The sequence below is a fragment of the Dasypus novemcinctus genome, chromosome 20 (assembly GCF_030445035.2).
Source record: "Dasypus novemcinctus isolate mDasNov1 chromosome 20, mDasNov1.1.hap2, whole genome shotgun sequence".
NCBI lineage: Eukaryota > Metazoa > Chordata > Mammalia > Cingulata > Dasypodidae > Dasypus > Dasypus novemcinctus.
Window position 1 is genome coordinate 7,916,945 of NC_080692.1, and position 16,949 is coordinate 7,933,893.

Consider the following 16,949-nt stretch of genomic DNA (forward strand, 5'->3'; position numbering starts at 1 on the left):
AATGGCCAAGGGCTGGAGGGTCACCAGTGGTCATTAGAGAAGTCACGATCCTCACTGCACAGATGGACAGGGAGAGGCCCCAAGCCACAGCGCTCACGGCTCCCTCGGCTTCCACAGATCCTGGGACTGAGCAAACGTACTGGCCGAAGGACATAAATCCTTGCACAGTGAGAATGGGATGCTCCAGGTAGCTCAGCAGTGGGTGACCAAATAACGCTGGTACCTGGAACCCGCCAGCTCCAGAAGGAAACTCGGGAGGCCGAGGTGATCCAGGGGTGGAAGGCCAGCAACCCCAGCCCACGGGCCAGCCGGGATCTGGGCCCCTGCGCGAAGGGGTGGGAATCCTGTACTTTTTTTTTTTTAGGAGATACGGGGCATTGAACCCAGGACCTTGACCATGGGAAGCAGGTGCCCAACCACTTGAGGGGTTGCTCCCCAACCCTATAGTTTTTATTTTGAGGTACCAGAGATGGGTATTGAACCCGGGACCTTGTATGTGGGAAGCTATTGCTCAACCACTAAGCCACATTTGCTCCCGTTGAGTTTGTTTTTCATTTGTTCTGCTTGTTTGTTTTTGTTTTTTTAGGAGGCAAGGGAACTCTCATGTGGGAAGCAGGCACTCAACTGCTTGAGCTACATCCGTTCCCCTCTCCTATTCTTTCTTTCCTTTCTTTTTCTTTCTTTCACTCCTTCCTTCCTCACTCCCTCCCTCCCTTCCTTTCTTTCCTCCCACTCCCCTTCGTCACCTGTGCTTGCTGTTTGCTCTCTGTGTCCGCCTGTGGAGGCACCAGGAACAAATCCTGGGACCTTCTGACATGGGAGAGGGCTACTCAATCGCCTCAGCCACCTCAGCTCCCTGGTTTGTTCTGTCTCTCACTGTCTCTCCTGTGTCTCTTTTTGTTGCGTCATCTTGTTGCGCCAGCTCTCCACACCACATGGGCCAGCCAGCTCTCCATGCCACGTGGGCCAGCTTGCTTTTCACCAGGAGGCCTCCGAAATTGAACCAGGACCCGCCGTATGGTAGATGGAAGCCCAATCGCTTGAGCCACATCTGCTTCCCTCCCCTGTACTTTTGATGTAACTTTTCTGTCACCTAAACCTTCTCTAAAAATAAAGTTTATAATGCATTAAAAATAAAATAAATCAAATTTACTTTTCCTTGTTTCTTAAAAAACCCAGGTACATAGTTACTTCATAAACCCATAAAACCAAGGACTAGAAAACGACCTTATCCATTATCTTGCCATTCACGCAATACAAGCATATCCCCCTTATAAAGCCCTCGATGGGTGAATGCTTAGCCTCTCCTAGAAGGAAGACTTCATCTTCCAATGAACTCAATTCTTAGCCTATTTTATAGACCCAAAAGTTAATATTCTTCCCTTTTCCTTGAGAAGCCCAAAAAACCCTTCAGGCCAACTGTCACTGTTTGAGATTATTTTATAAATCCCAAAAAGAGAAGAATTAAGTTTGTAAACTAATCTATTCCTCTGGATACCTTCTGACCGCATTACATTCATTATTTGATAGGATTGATTTAAGGCTTCTGATTGGATTAGTCAGGCATGACTCAGGCTGAGTCTCCACCCCCTTGCTGGGTCTGATAGAAACAGACTCACACTGACAGGCAGAGGAAAAAGGGAGTAGGCATATTTTTATTCTGCAACATGAGGGAGAGGACTGCTTAAGCATGAAGCCCTGCTACATGCCTGACAGCTTACAGCTGAACCTGGTAAGAGAGCGGAACAGCCCAAAACTGATCTAGGAAGCCCATGAAGAAAAAAGCCCTATGCCAGCTTGCAGCTGAAATCGGGAAGAGAGCAGAGCAGCTGAGCCTGAGAGAGGAAGCCCAGAGGGGAAGGAGAGACCAGTCAGAGATGGCCTGCCATCTTGCTTCAACACCTGGCAGCTGACTTTGGTGAGAAAGCACCTCTTGTGGTACCTAGAGTCGAGCTTCTCATGACCTTGGAACTATAAGTATTTACCCCAACTAAATACCCTTTATAAAAGCCAATAGACTTCTGGTACTTTGCATCAGCAGCCCTATGGCAAACTAAAACACCCATCATCAACCAAGCTTCAGCCCCTCCAGGTAGCCTTACACAAATTGACCACAAACCCTGAAGATCTGTTAACAAGGGCACACATTTTCTGAAAATTTTTTAAATTTGTGTTTTTATTTTCAGAACCCAAAGAAAACTGGGAGCACATTTTAAAACATGGGGGCAGAGATGGCTCAAGTGATTGGGTGCCTCCCTCCCACATGGGAGGTCCCAGGTTCAGTTCCTGGTGCCGCCTAAAAAGAAGATGAACAGACAACAAACAGTGAGTGCAAGCAACGAGGTAGGGGAAGAAATAAATAAAATAAATTCTAAAAAAAAACTAGATGACCATTCTATGAACAAGAGTTATGTGAAGTGATTTCAGAGCCTCGTGCGCGCTTGGGTTTCTGTTGGGGTACTGCCTAATTGTACATCTTTACCTGTTGTAGGCTTCCTAAGAACAGAGGTGCTGAATTTGAAAAGTTGTGTTTGCACCAACAAGACATGATCTTCATCTTTATCCAAGTTCCTGTGGGTGTGAATCCATTTTCAAATAGGACTCTCTGAAGTTGTGTTATCAGTTAAGGTGTGGATCCATTTATGAAGAGGATCTTCTAAGATGCTATTTAGAGATGGCCCAACTGAACAAGGTGGCCCTTCATCTCTCTTACTGAAGACCTTGTAAGAGAGGAAGCTCAGACGCAGAAGTCAGAGACAGCCACAGGAGGAGACCGAGGACATCGCCATGTGACAGAAGGCAGAGATGCAAGCCAAGGAACCTTAAGAATGTGGCAAGACAGCACCAGAATGCTACAGTCTGTGGGAAGGAAACCATAAGCCAATAAATTCTTATTGTTTTTGCCAGCCCATTGTGTGTTATTTGTTACAGCAGCCATGGCAAACTAAGATAGATCCACAATATGTCAAATAAACTAATCAAACAATTTCCTAAATAAACTGATTTATGCCTGAAGGTTTGTCATCAACCCTTATGCCTGAAGGGTTGTACTCTGAAACTTCTTCAAGCTTTCAGGCCCTGTTTAAGCAGGAAACCTTCATATTTGTGTATAGAGCCTAGATGACCAGGTGTAGCGCATTGTCCCTTGCTGACCATTTTCTCCTAAAATCACATCCTGTGCAGCCTCTGTGGAAGACAGTTTGGCAATTCCTCAGGAGGCTAAATATTGATCTACTATATGATCCAGCAATCCCACTACTAGGAATATATTCAAAAGAACTTAAAGTAAGGACACAAACAGACATTTGCATACTGATGTTCACAGCGGCATATTCACAATTGCCAAAAGATGGAAACAACCCAAGTGTCCATCAACCAACATCAAACAAAATGTGATATATATATATATATATATATATATATATATATATATATATGTGATGGAATACTATTTAGCTGTAAGAAGAAATGAAGTTGGGATACACATGACCACATGGATGGGCCTTGAGGACATCATGTTGAGTGAAATAAGCCAGGCACAAAAGGACAATATTGCATGATCTCACCAACATGAAGCCAAGGAACCCCAAGGATTGCTGACAGCTATCACCAGAACTTAGACTCTGGGGGAAAGTAAGCCTTGCTGATATCTTGATTTTGGTCATCTTCTAGCCTCAAAACCACGAGCCAATACATTCCTGTTGTTTAAGCTGGCCCGCTGTGTGGTGTTTGTCATAGTGAAAAAACTAAAGATAACTGGTGTCCTTCAGGTTTGCCCAGGAGCTTCTTCTAACTCTATTTTCTCTCTGGGTGATCTCCATGCCTACTTCATTCATTGTCTGTAAAGCCATATCTTCAGTGAGATAAATACAATAAACATACAGACCCATCACCATTCTTACAGAAATCCAGTAGCCCTAACAGAGTTTCTTAGTAAGCCCATGTCAGCCCCTAGAGATCACTACTCCTCTTTCTAACCAGGCTTTTAGTGACACACCAGGACACACCAGGATACTGATATGGGGGCTGGCACAAAAGGATGCTCCTCACCCCAACAAACTTGTGGCACATGCTATTCTGCAGAGCCAGAGAGAAGACAGTTCCTCTCCCACTTCCGAGCTTAATAACCATCCTTTCTGGCTATCTTTTTTTTTCTCAGACCCTCATTTCATTGCTAGGGTTCCTTCCATTGGACAGACTCGTATTCCTTCTCTCTCCCCCACCCCACCCCAGATCCTTCCATGGTGACCTCAAGAACTCTCCTTCATAATTAACCAACTTCCCCACATTGTCAGCCTCTTCCCCGAACAAGCCTTCCACGCCCAGCCTGGACTGGAATCTGGCTCTCCCCTGAGGACACCAGCAGAAGGTGAAGCAACGCAGTCACCCAGTTCCCAAACTTTGAGGGTGGATGTGCTCACGAGGGTGGAATCGATTCCTCCTCGCTCATTATCACTTCCATATAATTACTCCTCTAATGCCTCATAAACCCCAGTCCGCTAAGGGGCATGCTATCATTGTTAACTGTGCCCTTAGTCAACAGCTGTTACAAAATAATGCCGTAGAAGAGCCCTAATGAAAAAGTTCCCACTGATTCAGATGATGACAGACTGTAACGCAGGATATAGAGCCTAAGTCTGCTTTTTGCTAAAATGTGTGTGTGTATGTGTGTATGGAGAGATTTAGAATATATTAGACCATCATTAGAACATATTAATACTACTTAATACTATATACTATAATACTACATAAAACTATATAGTACCAATCTATACATGTATATATTTCATACTTTTTATACTATATATATATATATATATATATATATATATATATATATATATATGGTGGTGGTTTGAAGCTGTATATACCCCAGAAAAAATTGTTCTTGAACCTAATCCCTTCCTGTGGGTGTGAGCCCATTGGAAGTAGGACCTTCTGATGAGGTTACTTCAGGTAAGGTGTGGCCCACCTCAATCAGCATGGACCTTAGTCCTATTACTGGAGTCCTTTATAAGCAAAAAGAAATTCAGACAGAGAGAGAGAGAGAAAGCCACAGAGGGAACAGCCAGAAGATGGACATCACCAGAATCCAGAAGAGAAGGAGAGACCAGGAGATGCCACATGCCTTGACACTTGAGAAAGCAAGGACCAAGGATCTCCAGCAGCCAGCCCCAGAATGCCACGACCTTCAGGGAGAAAGCACTGCCTTGATTTTGACCTTTCTCCTAACCTCAAACTTGTGAGCAAATAAATTCCTATTGTTTAACCCAAATCACTTCATGGTGTTTGCTTCAGCAGCCAAAGAAACTACTATGTGTGTGTTGCTCACACACACACACATAAAGGAAATAGACCACACACTTGACAGTGATTATTCCTGCATATGGAAATTCCTGATTTGGGTTTCTTTTTGGCTTACTGTATTTTCTAAGGTTTCCACAGTGAACATAGCAGAGCTCTCTTAACTGCGGCCAGTTAGCGGATGTGCTGCCCCTGCGCTCTTGACACAGGCAGACAGGTTTTGATGAGTGGGCTGCTCTCCATCGTATCTGGCATGGCTGCCCTCACCAGGTGACTACATGCCTGCAAGAATCAGTCATATTTGTTCCTCAGCCTGCTGCTGTGGGGGAAAAAGTAAAATATCAGAGGAGAAATCGTAAAAAATCTCAAGAGATTCTGCACACAGACTGCTTTAATTAGTTCTCTTCACAGACAAAATAAATATCTATTTAAGTCAAAATAAAATTCTTAAGGCATCTTTCTGTATATTCCTTGCCTTAAATGACTTTTTTTAAAATTAATTGACCAAGTTCCAGTTTCAGAAGCTTTGTATAAAAGCATATCTGCTGCAGTACTTTTGCAGCAAATAATGAAACTAAAATCTTTAAAAGGTTAAGATCGCAGCAAAAGAATCCATATTTTCTTACTCTAAAAGTTCCCATCACCACAGAAATCAAAGGATGACTGTAAGAGAATGAGGAATCCATACTACATAGTTTTATATAGTATTATAGCATATATTATATTCTAATTATATTCAAATTGAATGTGATAGTTTCAGTCCCTAACAAAGCCAGAGGAGCAGGGAAAATGATAACACATGTACATGTGCATGTTCCTCTTCAAAATAAAATAGAAAATATTGGAGGCTAGCTTCCAGCTCAGGAGAATGGCACAAAGTTGACGCTCAAGAAATACTGGCTCTTAATTTAAATGAATGATGTCCTGAGATTCAGCACACTGCAAAAAAATTGACACAACCCTCATTATGAGTTTTCCAGAGCCCTCAAGCATAAGAGTACAGAGCTGGAGTAGATTCTTCTTGCTCACTCTGAATTCTTTTCTTAGTACTGTCCCCTCCATACCAAGAGTGGGTCTTCAGTGACAGCATCTATACTACTTGATTCTACCTCCCACCACAGTTAAGAGATACCAAAGACACCCGAGTCAGGATGGCAGCCAGATTTGACCTTTCCAGAATTTGAGACTTCAGATTGAGGAACATGTTGTGCAGGAGAGTTAAGAGCAACATTAATCAAAAAATTTGAAGAAAATTAGAAAGCCCTGCTGAAAAAGATTGGCCCTTGGCTGGCATTTTGGAACTTATGTTTCAGGAGGGTTTCCACTGTTCTCTAACTGATAAGGTATGTATTAGTTTGCCAGGGCTGCTATAACAAAAAAACCCAGGCTAGTTGGCATAAACAACAAGAATTTATACTCTTACAGTTTCAGAGGCTAGTTGTCCAAATTCAAGGTACCGGAAGGGCCTTGCTTTCAAATCTGCAGGGTTCATGTGACTTGCAGACAGTCCAAAACTCAAACTCTGGGAGGTGGATGTGGTTCAAACAGTTGGGTGCCCACCTACCACATCAGAGGTCCTGGGTTCAGTTCCTGGTACCCCCTAAAGACAAGCAAGACAGGCTGATGCAGCGAACTGACACAAGTTGATGCAACAAAGAGACACAAGGAAACACAAGGAGAGACACAATAAGTAGGGAGCAGAGGCTCAAATGATTAGGTGCCTCCCTCCCACATGGGAGGTCCCGGCTCTGGTTCCCGGTGCCTCCTAAAAAGAAGACAAGCATACAATGAACAAACACAGATGGCAGAGGGCAAGCACAAACAATGGGGCATGGGGGTGGGCGTGGAGAAAGAAATATTTTTTAAAATGAAAATAAAATAAATTTTAAAAAATGCAATCTCTGCCTTTATCACACGACCATCTCTCTCCCACCTGTCTCCTACTGACTGTCCAAACTTCCTGTTTACAAAGAGTCCAGTCATATTGGAGTAAAGCCCACCCTTGATTCAGTTTGCCCTCACCTTAACTGATAACATCTCCAAAGATCCTACCTACGAATGGGCTCACATCCACAGGACCAGGGCTTAGGACATGTCTTTGTGGGGACATGATTTAGACCACACCAGATGGTTGAAGGTGGTTGGCTTGACTGTGGGATTGACGTGCTTTAGGCTGAACACCTGCTTTCCTTCTGGGAGTCTGGCATTTTGGTATTTGCCAGACGGAGGGTGCCTATGTGACCAGCCCCCAAGAAAAACCTTGGGGGCTGAGTCTCTAATGGGTTTCCCACATACAGCTGCATTTTCACCACTTGAGAAGAGTGTGTTGTGTGTGACCCCTCACAGGAAGGAAAGGAGCGGAGGAATCTGCACATGGATTCCCCTAGACGACGCTGGGATAAATCTTAGCCATGTTAACTGCTGAGGGCCCTGCGTCCTTCTAGCGCATCTCGGAATGCAGGGTGGTCCTGGGGACCCCTGGCACACGTTATGGGTGGCACAGGAGCCGACTCACATTAACGGCTGCACCTACGGGGCCACACACATCTACACACCTACTGCCAATATCCCCCGAGGCAGCCTGATTTGTTTTCCCTTGGCTGCTCAAACAACCTTCAATTCCAGGGGCTACCCTTACATACTTCACCTAAAGTCCCCTCTTTGCTTAAGATGGCCAGAGTTGGTTTCTGTTTCTTGTGACCAAAAGAAATTTAGCTAATACAAGAGTAATAAAATTTATGATCGACATATCTATGTCAATTACTTTATTCCCTGTTGTAAGCAAACATGATGGGGAGGGGACCACTGAAGAGTGTTTTGTTTTCAGGAGGAAAAGTGCTCATCCTAACCTCGTGTACACTGACAGGTAACTACCTGAACTGAAAGTCAGTGGCAGTTCTTTTTCATCACCTAGCTGTAAACAGCCTCCCAAAAAATATCTGGACATCTCCACACTTCTATTTCCATTCAAGGCAGCACACATTTAAAGCAAGTGGTATCTATTAGGTTGGTGCAAAAGGAACTGTGGTTTTGGACCATGAATTTTAAATCATCATAACTAGGCTCAAACACAATTTTTTTTTTCTTTTTTATTTCTCTCCCCTTCCCACCTGCCCCCACCTGCCCAGTTGCCTGCTCTCTGTGTCCAACCGCTGTGTGTTCTTCTGTGTCACTTGTATTCTTGTCAGTGGCACCAGGAATCTGTCTTTTCTGTTGCGTCATCTTGCTGTATCAGCTCTCTGTGTGTGCAGTGCCACTCCTGGGCAGGCTGCACTTTTTTTCACGCAGGGCAGGTCTCCTTATGGGGTGTACTCCTTGCATGTGGGGCCCCCTATGCAAGGGACACCCCTGCATGGCACGGCATTCCTCACACACATCAGCACTGTGCATGGGCCTGCTCACCTCATGGGTCAGGAGGCCCTGGGTTTGAACCCTGGACCTCCCATGTGGTAAGCAGATGCCTTATCAGTTGAGCCAAATCCGCTTCCCAAACACATCTTCATTAATCTAAACAGGAACCATTACAATCAACACATTTTTGCCAATGAGAAATAAGTTTGTTTATTCTTGTAGCGTAAAAATCCGTGCTTCAGGATTTGGTGGACTCTTGAAAAGCATTTTCTGCATCCTGCTGGTTGTGGAAGTGTTTTCCTTGCAAAAAGTTGCTGAGATGCTTGAAGACATGGTAGTTAGTTGGCAAGAGGGCAGGTGATTATGGCGGATGAGGCAAACTTCGTAGGCCAATTCATTCAATTTTTGAAGCATTGGTTGTGCAATGTGCGGTCAGGTGTTGTGAAGAACTGGGCTCCTTCTGTTGACCAGTGCCGGCTGCAGGCACTGCAGTTTTCAGTGCATCTCATCTATTTGCTGAGCCTACTTCTCAGGTGTAATGGTTTCACCGGGATTCAGAAAGCTGTAGTGGATCAGACTGGCAGCAGACCACCAAAGAGGGACCACGACCTTTTTTGGTGCAAGTCTGGCTTTAAGTGCTTTGGAGCTTCTTCTTGGTCCAACCACTGAGCTGGACATTGCCAGTTGCCCAATAAAATTCACTTTTCATGGCACGTCATAATCTGGTGGGGAAACGGTTCACTGTTATTGCACAGAATAAGAGAAGACGACACTTCAAAATGACAATTTTTTGGATGTTCAGTCAGCTCCTGAGGCACCCACTGATGGAGCTTTTTCACCCTTCCAATTTGCTTCAAATGCCAAATGACCATACACTGGTCTGCGTTGAGTTCTTTGGCAACTTCTCCTGTAGTTGTAAGAGGATCAGCTTCAGTGATTGCTCTCAATTGGTTCTTGTCAACTTCCAATGGCCGGCCACTATGCTCCTCATCTTCAAGGATCTCGTCTCCTTTGGAAAAACATCTTGAACCACCACTGCATGTATATTCCTGGCCAAATGCATTGTTTTTTGTTTTTTGTTTTTAAGATTTTTTTTCCTCTCCCCTCCTCCCCCCCTCCGCCTCAGTTGTCTGTTCTCTGTGTCCATTCGCTATGTGTTCTTCTGTGTCTGCTTCTATTCTTGTCAGCAGCACCGGGAATCTGTGTCTCTTTTTTTTTGTTGCGTCATCTTGCTGCATCAGCTCTCCATGTGTGCAGCGCCACTCCTGGGCAGGCTGCACTTTCTTTCGCGCTGGGTGGCTCTCCTTACAGAGCGCACTCCCTGCGTGTGGGGCTCCCCTACACCAGGGACACCCGCGCATCAGCACTGTACATGGGCCAGCTCCACACAGGTAAAGGAGGCCCGGGGTTTGAACCGTGGATCTCCCATGTGGTCAGCAGATGCTCTATCCGTTGAGCCAAGTCCACTTCCCCCAAATTCATTGTTGATGTTGCGAGTTGTCTCCGCTGCTTCACGACCCATCTTGAACTCAAATAAGAAAATTGATCAAATTTGCTTTTTGTCTAATATTTCCATAGTCCAAAATAAATATAAAATAAACAGCAAGTAATAAGTCATTAGCAAAAAAAACATAAAGTGAGAAATGTACTTTATAATGATGAAAACAAAAAAAAATGATGTATAAAATAACCACATTTATTTAAGAATGTATGCCAATATCAAATGGCAAATTTCAACAATGCAAGACCGCAATTAGTTTTGCACCAACCTACTGGGAAAGGGAACTTTAAAACTGTTAAAATAAGATGGCTGCCTCCAACTTCATCACAGGAACTTCATTTAGGGCCACATTAAAAACCAAAGGACTTGGCCCAATGGATAGGGCGTCCGCCTACCACATGGGAGGTCCGCGGTTCAAACCCCGAGCCTCCTTGACCCGTGTGGGGCTGGCCCATGCGCAGTGCTGATGCGTCCAAGGAGTGCTGTGCCACAGAGGGGTGTCCCCCGCATAGGGGAGCCCCACACGCAAGCAGTGCGCTCCATAAGGAGAGCTGCCCAGCACAAAAGAAAGTGCAGCCTGCCCAAGAATGGCACCCCACACACGGAGAGCTGACACAACAAGATGACGCAACAAAAAGAAATGCAGATATCCGGTGCCACTGATAAGGATACAAGTGGTCACAGAAGACACAGCGAATAGACACAGAGAGAAGACAACTGGGGGCAGGGGAGGGAAGGGGAGAAAAATAAATTGAAAAATAAATCTTTAAAAAAAAAAGACAAATGAAAAAAGAATGAAGTTCTGAAGCACGCTACAACATGGACGAACCTTGAAGACACTGGGTTAAATAAAACAAACTAGATACAAAAGGACAGATATTGTATGATTTCACTTAAACGTGAAATAACTAGACCAAGCAAATCCATAGAGACAGAAAGTATATTACAGGTAACCAGCGGCGAGAAGAAGAGGATGGGGAGTTATTACTTACGGGGTGCAGGGCTTCAGTTTGGGGTGATGGAAAAGTTTTGTTAATGAATGGTGGTAACAGTAATACAACATGGTGTATGTGATCAATACCAATGAACTGTACACTTGGAAGTGGCTGAAATGGAAAATGTTGTTATACATGTTACCAAGATAATTAAAAAGTCACATGAATTTGTGCCAGAATACTGTTCTGTGCAATAAACTCAGAACTAGGCCGTGTAACTGATTTATTTTATATCAATCCCCTATCCCCACCTCAAATATGCATATTTAGCTTAAAAACAAAATTTATTTTGCCACACGTCTTTTTTGTAAACAATCATATTTTAAAAAGAAAGTTTTTTCTGGCCCTTTCAGTTTTTTCTAAACCTTTCTTAAATTATTGCTAAGATAGCTAGGAGAGGATGATAGACTGATAATTAAAGATGGTGACCATTTATTAAGCACTAACTTTTGCTGCGCACTGGATGTTTCCACACATATCATCTTACCTAATCCTTGCAACAACTGTGAAGTAGGCGTCCTTATATAGAGAAGGGAAAACTAAGGCCCAAAGAGATTAAGTCACTTGCAAAAGTTAACGAAGTCTAGTAATGAAAAAGTTGGAATTTGAGCTTGTGTGTGTTCAGACTTCAAATCCATGCTCGATCTAATACACTATAACAAAAGTTGAAAAAGGAATTTTAAAGACTATAGCAAAATGGATGTGAGAACTAGAAGTCAAACAGAAAAAAAAAAAAAAGAGTACAAAAACTAATATCCTTAACTTTTTTCGGTCTACACTTGTGCTCCAAAATTACCGAGATTTTGAAAAATCTCTAATTAAAATCTCTAAAATAATCAGATTTTCCTTAAACTTTTTCGCCATGACTGCAGTAAAAGCTTCCATTATTTCTGATATGCACCATCCCTACGACCTCACTCCAAATATCAAAGCTCAGTGCCCAAGCTAGAAACCTCAAAATGCCACTTGGACTCCTGTGGCTCCCATTTCTCTAAATTTTGTTATAATAGGCCCCAAATCCTCCCTTATGAAATGCATGCCCATAAATCACCTCTCCTAAAACTACCTCCATTTTAAACTGAGATTGCTAATAAATTCTAGTTTACTTGGAAACTGAGGTTCGGCAGAGCAGGTGTAGCTCAGTGGTTGAGCACCTGTTTCATACATACAAGGTCCCAGGTTCAATCCCTGGTCCTTAAAAAAAAAAAAAAGAAACTGAGGTTGACAGAGGTTAAAGTACAGGCTGTAACTAATAGTTAACGACAAAGAAAACTCATCAAATTTTAACTAGCCAAATCACTGTGATCCAAATTTGGTATCTTGTAAAAAAAGCCTTGATACAAGGGAAGCCTTCGTGAGGGACATGTAGTCCTCCTATGTAGGAACTGATTTTAGCCAAGATAAACATATGAAGAAAGAATGAAAGAATGCTGTTGAAGGGTACAGAGGGTAGAGCGGGACCACAACCCTGGCCACGCCTCCTCCTATTTCGCTGTGTCACCTTCGATGTGGGAGGACACCACGCGTCCACTTTCAACAGCACTGGCCCTTTGATTTACCTTGCCAATACCAAAAAGTCATTTACATGACCTATCACACTAACTCAAACATTCCTCTAAACCTTTTAGGACAACTGACGGGGGTCATGAAAAAGACTAACGCCAATCAAACCATTACCTTTGGCTTCATCAGCCTCCTGTCCTAATGGAACTAACCATAAGCAACACTTTCACAGGATTTAAGGAAAAACTCCGTGAGTCTTCATCATCTTCAGCAGCATAAAAAGAGTTATTACTTTTTCTAAAACATAATAACGGTGCATTGCCCAATACGTAAAGTACTTGCTTTCTTGATGCATTGTGCTATGGTTGTTATGTACAAAATTCAAATGATGGGAAGTGAACTTGGCCCAGTAGATAGGGCATTCGCCTACCACATGGGAGGTCCGCAGTTCAAACCCCGGGCCTCCTTGACCCGTGTGGAGCTGGCCCATGCGCAGTGCTGATGCGCGCAAGGAGTGCCCTGCCACGCAGGGGTGTCCCCAGCGTAGGGGAGCCCCAGGCGCAAAGAGTGTGCCCCGTAAGGAGAGCCACCCAGCGCGAAAGGAAATGCAGCCTGCACAGGAATGGCACCACACACACGGAGGGCTGACACAACAAGATGACGCAACAAAAAGAAACACAGATTCCCGGTGCCGCTGATAAGGACAAAGCGGTTACAGAAGAACACACAGCGAATGGACAGAGAGCAGACAACTGAGGGGGAAGGGGAGAGAAATAAATATTTTTTTTTTAATTCAAATGCATCAAATGTCACAAATAAATTGCATATATGGAACCTTAATTCCATTTCTTAGTGGGAATAAATCCCTTAGGAAATACTTGGTTAAGTGCAGAGCTGAGGGGACTATAAGGCAAGGTCTTTTTTTTTTTTTTTTGCCTTTCAAACCATTTATTTATTTTCTCTCCAAAGTACATAGTTTGTGACTTAATTAACTTTATTTATATTAATTACTAGGTTTTGATGTTTTTATGAAATGTAAAAGATCAAATAATTGATAAACTTCTTGCACCAGAGTAACAGAAAAAAGAAAAGAAGACATAAATATTAATATAAGGAATGAAAGGATATCACTACAGACCCCACAAACATTAAAAGTATACTAAATAAATTCTATAAAAATTCTATGCACTTAAATTTTTTTTTTTTTTTATGAAGCAGGAACTTCCAACCTAAGTGAAAAGATAACCCTATACAAAACCACACACATTAGACAATGTTCAACAGGGTCCAAATGATTCCTATGCTAAGAGGTAAGAGAGTTCACAGCCTGGAGCTGGCTGGACAGCTACTAACTGAAGATGAGGATAGGGCCCCAGAGAATGTATAAGAAGTGGCAAAGCAAGGAATGAAGGAGAAGAGCTTTGGGCACAGGCCGGAAAAAGGGGAGAATTTAAGTTGGAGAAAGGCAGGAAAACAGCCAGGATGGCCCAAGAAACACAAAAGCCTTGAATATCGAGTTAAAGAATGTGGATTTATTCCAGGAGGCAAAGGAGAGCCTTGGGAGGCCTGAGTAAGAAAATGATTGAGGAAACCAATGTTTTAGAACGATTGGACTAAGGTAGAAGAGAAGTAGGCTATAAACTGTAATACCAGCTGGGCTACTAGTTTTGCCTTTTGGAGGTCATGGACACTGTTGAAAATTTAATGAAAGCCACAGGCCCTCTGTCTAGAAAACCAGACGCAGAGTTATGTAAGGTGTAGAGAACCTCTGAAACCCTTTCATAGGATTCCATGAACCTAGGTTAAGAAGTCTTAAATTGGGAGCGGATACAGCTCAAGTGACTGAGCACCTGCTTCCCACATACGAGGTCCCAGGGTTTGATTCCTGGTACCTCCTATAAACAAAACAAAACCAAAAAACAACAAATACACAAACAACAAAACCAACTCACGGGAGCCAACGTAGCTCAGTGGTTGAGCATCTGCCTCCCACATTCAAGGTCCTGGGTTCAACCCCTGGCCCCAGTAGCTCAAAAAGAAAAAAAAAAAATAGAAGCCTTAAAGTTTTCTTGGCAGCAGACCAGAATTTAGGCTAAATATTTGGTCAACTGTAGAGCTGACGGGAACATAAGGCAAAATCTTTATGAACCCTTCATTGGGTTCCTAGCATGAAAATAAAAAGAAAACAAGGTTTTGAAAAATAAGAGTGCTCAAAATTTGAAATATGAGGTGGAACGATTAAAGGTTTTTTGTAAGACATCTGTAGCAGAGACTACTCTAACTCCCAGCTGCCTGTGCTCCCTTCTCTTTCACAACAACAGGTAGTGGAACACGTGGCCACCCGGAACAGATGCATTCCCCAACCTTCCAACAGGTATGAGGAGGTAACCAAGGTCTGGCCAAAGCTGGTGGCAGCGATAGGAAGCTTCCAAGTCATGCCCTTCAGGGAGGGGTGCTTTTCCCTCCCCTCTCTTCTCCTTCCCCTGTCCGCGCAGGGTCACCTGTGAGCAACACCCAAGGGACGGTGAAGGGGCCAGGTGAAAGAAGCTTGAACCCCTGAGCCTTTGCAGAGCGGAGCGGTCACACCGACTCGGACTTTGCCTGGTCCTCATTAAGCCACTGTTAGTCCAGGCCTCTCACTGCACAGAACTGGTGCCCAGCTGGGCTGCTGCCGGAAAGAACCTAAAATACGCACGGCGTGGGCTTAGCAGTCAGGCAATGGAGGCCAAGGCCACGGGCACTGCAGAGCGCAAAGCTCGTGAACGTGAGCCTGTGTGACAAAACATTACGTAATGCTGTCACCAGCCATATGCTGAACAGCAGGCTACCTGCCCATGGGGCCGCGGCTCAGTCGGTGGCCTGGGAACTGGCATTCTGAAGAACACCCAAGGTATCTGGTGTGAGAACAACCGACACAAAATTCTATACATTTAATTTGCAAAGTCTTACCCTCAAGGGATTAACAATTTAGTTGGCAAAAAATGCCTTCCCTAAAGAAACCCCGTTATATTCGAGAGAGAGAAAAATCAAGTTTATTCTCAATTCTCCCCAAAGTGAAAAGCAAAATACTGAGCTCCTGGTGCGTGATGTAAGATTCAAAGGTCAGGGCTTGGACTATTTTGTTAATCTATTAATTGGAATGCCCAGATGCCAAAAGGTTTTCCTCTCATAATCAACCTGCATTCATTTTTCTACTCTGTGAGGATGAAAAATAACTTTGATGCAAAAAACAAATACTCAAAAGAGTTTCCAGAAGCGGATGGCCATTTCTCCCAATCACACAGTTTCAGATTGAGCCGTTTTCAAGTCTGAAGTTCAGGTGAGACCCAAGTGGAGGCGCCAGCAAACACCCAAGGTCCCCTCCCGGCCGAGACGGCCGCGGCGCGCCCTGCAGGCGGCCCCAGGCGCGGGAGCAGCTGCACAGCTGGGAACTTCTTTCCCCACATTCCCGCTCCCGCGAAGCGCGGACCAACGAGGAACACGAGACACAGCTTCCGAAAGCAGCCCCTCCACTCGGGTGGGACGGCGCCCCAGCGCGGACCCCGAGCCGAGAGCCCCCCAAGGGTCCCCGCGCGCAGAGCGGGCGCGCGAGCGGCCCGTCCCTCCGCCCTCCCCGCAGCGCCCTCCTCAACATGGAGCCCGGGGCGGGGGGCGGCCTCCCCCCTCCCCCGGCACGCGCGCTCCCGGGTGAGCTGCGGGCTCCAGCCGCCCCCCGGCCCCCGCAGGCCGGGCCCCGAGTCCCCCCCACCGCATCTCCCCCAGGCCCCAGACCCCGCTCCAGGCCCCTCGCCCGCGCCCCTGCTCTCCCAGCGCCCTCCGCCCCGGGCCCCGGCCCGCACCCTCCAGCCCCCTCTCCCGCCGCTCCCTCGCCAAGCCCCCAGCCCGGCCGACCTGCGGGGCGCGCGGGGCGGTCCCGGGGCTCCACGCGCTCGGGCCTGCGGGGCCGGTAGCCGTAGACGCCGCGCTCCGTGCGGTAGCCGCGCCGGGGCAGCAGCGGGGGCGCCCGGCCCAGGCCCCGCCGGGCCGCCGCCACGGCGGCCGAGGCCATGTCCGCGGCCCTGGCGCGGGGAGCGGCGGGGGAACCCGGAGCGGCCGGCGGTGCGGGGCAGAGGCGGGGGTCGCTGCGGGCAGGCGTGGGGAAGCGCGAGCGCCCGCCCCGGCACGCCCCCGCACCCATTGGCCCCCGGCGGGCTGGGGCGGGGCCCGAGGGGGCGCGGCGCGGGGGGGGGGGGAACTGGGGGGCGGAGCCGGGGGGGAAGCCCCAGGACTCCTGCGCGGTGGGGGTGGCCGTGCGG

The 16,949-nt window shown here is 45.8% G+C and overlaps 1 protein-coding gene across 1 annotated transcript in view; it reads right to left on the bottom strand.

Moving 5' to 3' along the window:
- DHTKD1 (dehydrogenase E1 and transketolase domain containing 1) overlaps positions 1-16,770 on the bottom strand; it is a 72,896-nt gene extending 56,126 nt beyond the window's left edge. Inside the window, exon 1 of the mRNA XM_058282407.2 lies at positions 16,546-16,770. Coding sequence (XP_058138390.1) covers positions 16,546-16,702 — 157 coding nt within the window. The 5' untranslated portion in view covers positions 16,703-16,770. The remainder of the gene's footprint in view (positions 1-16,545) is intronic.
- Positions 16,771-16,949: the final 179 nt, after the last annotated feature.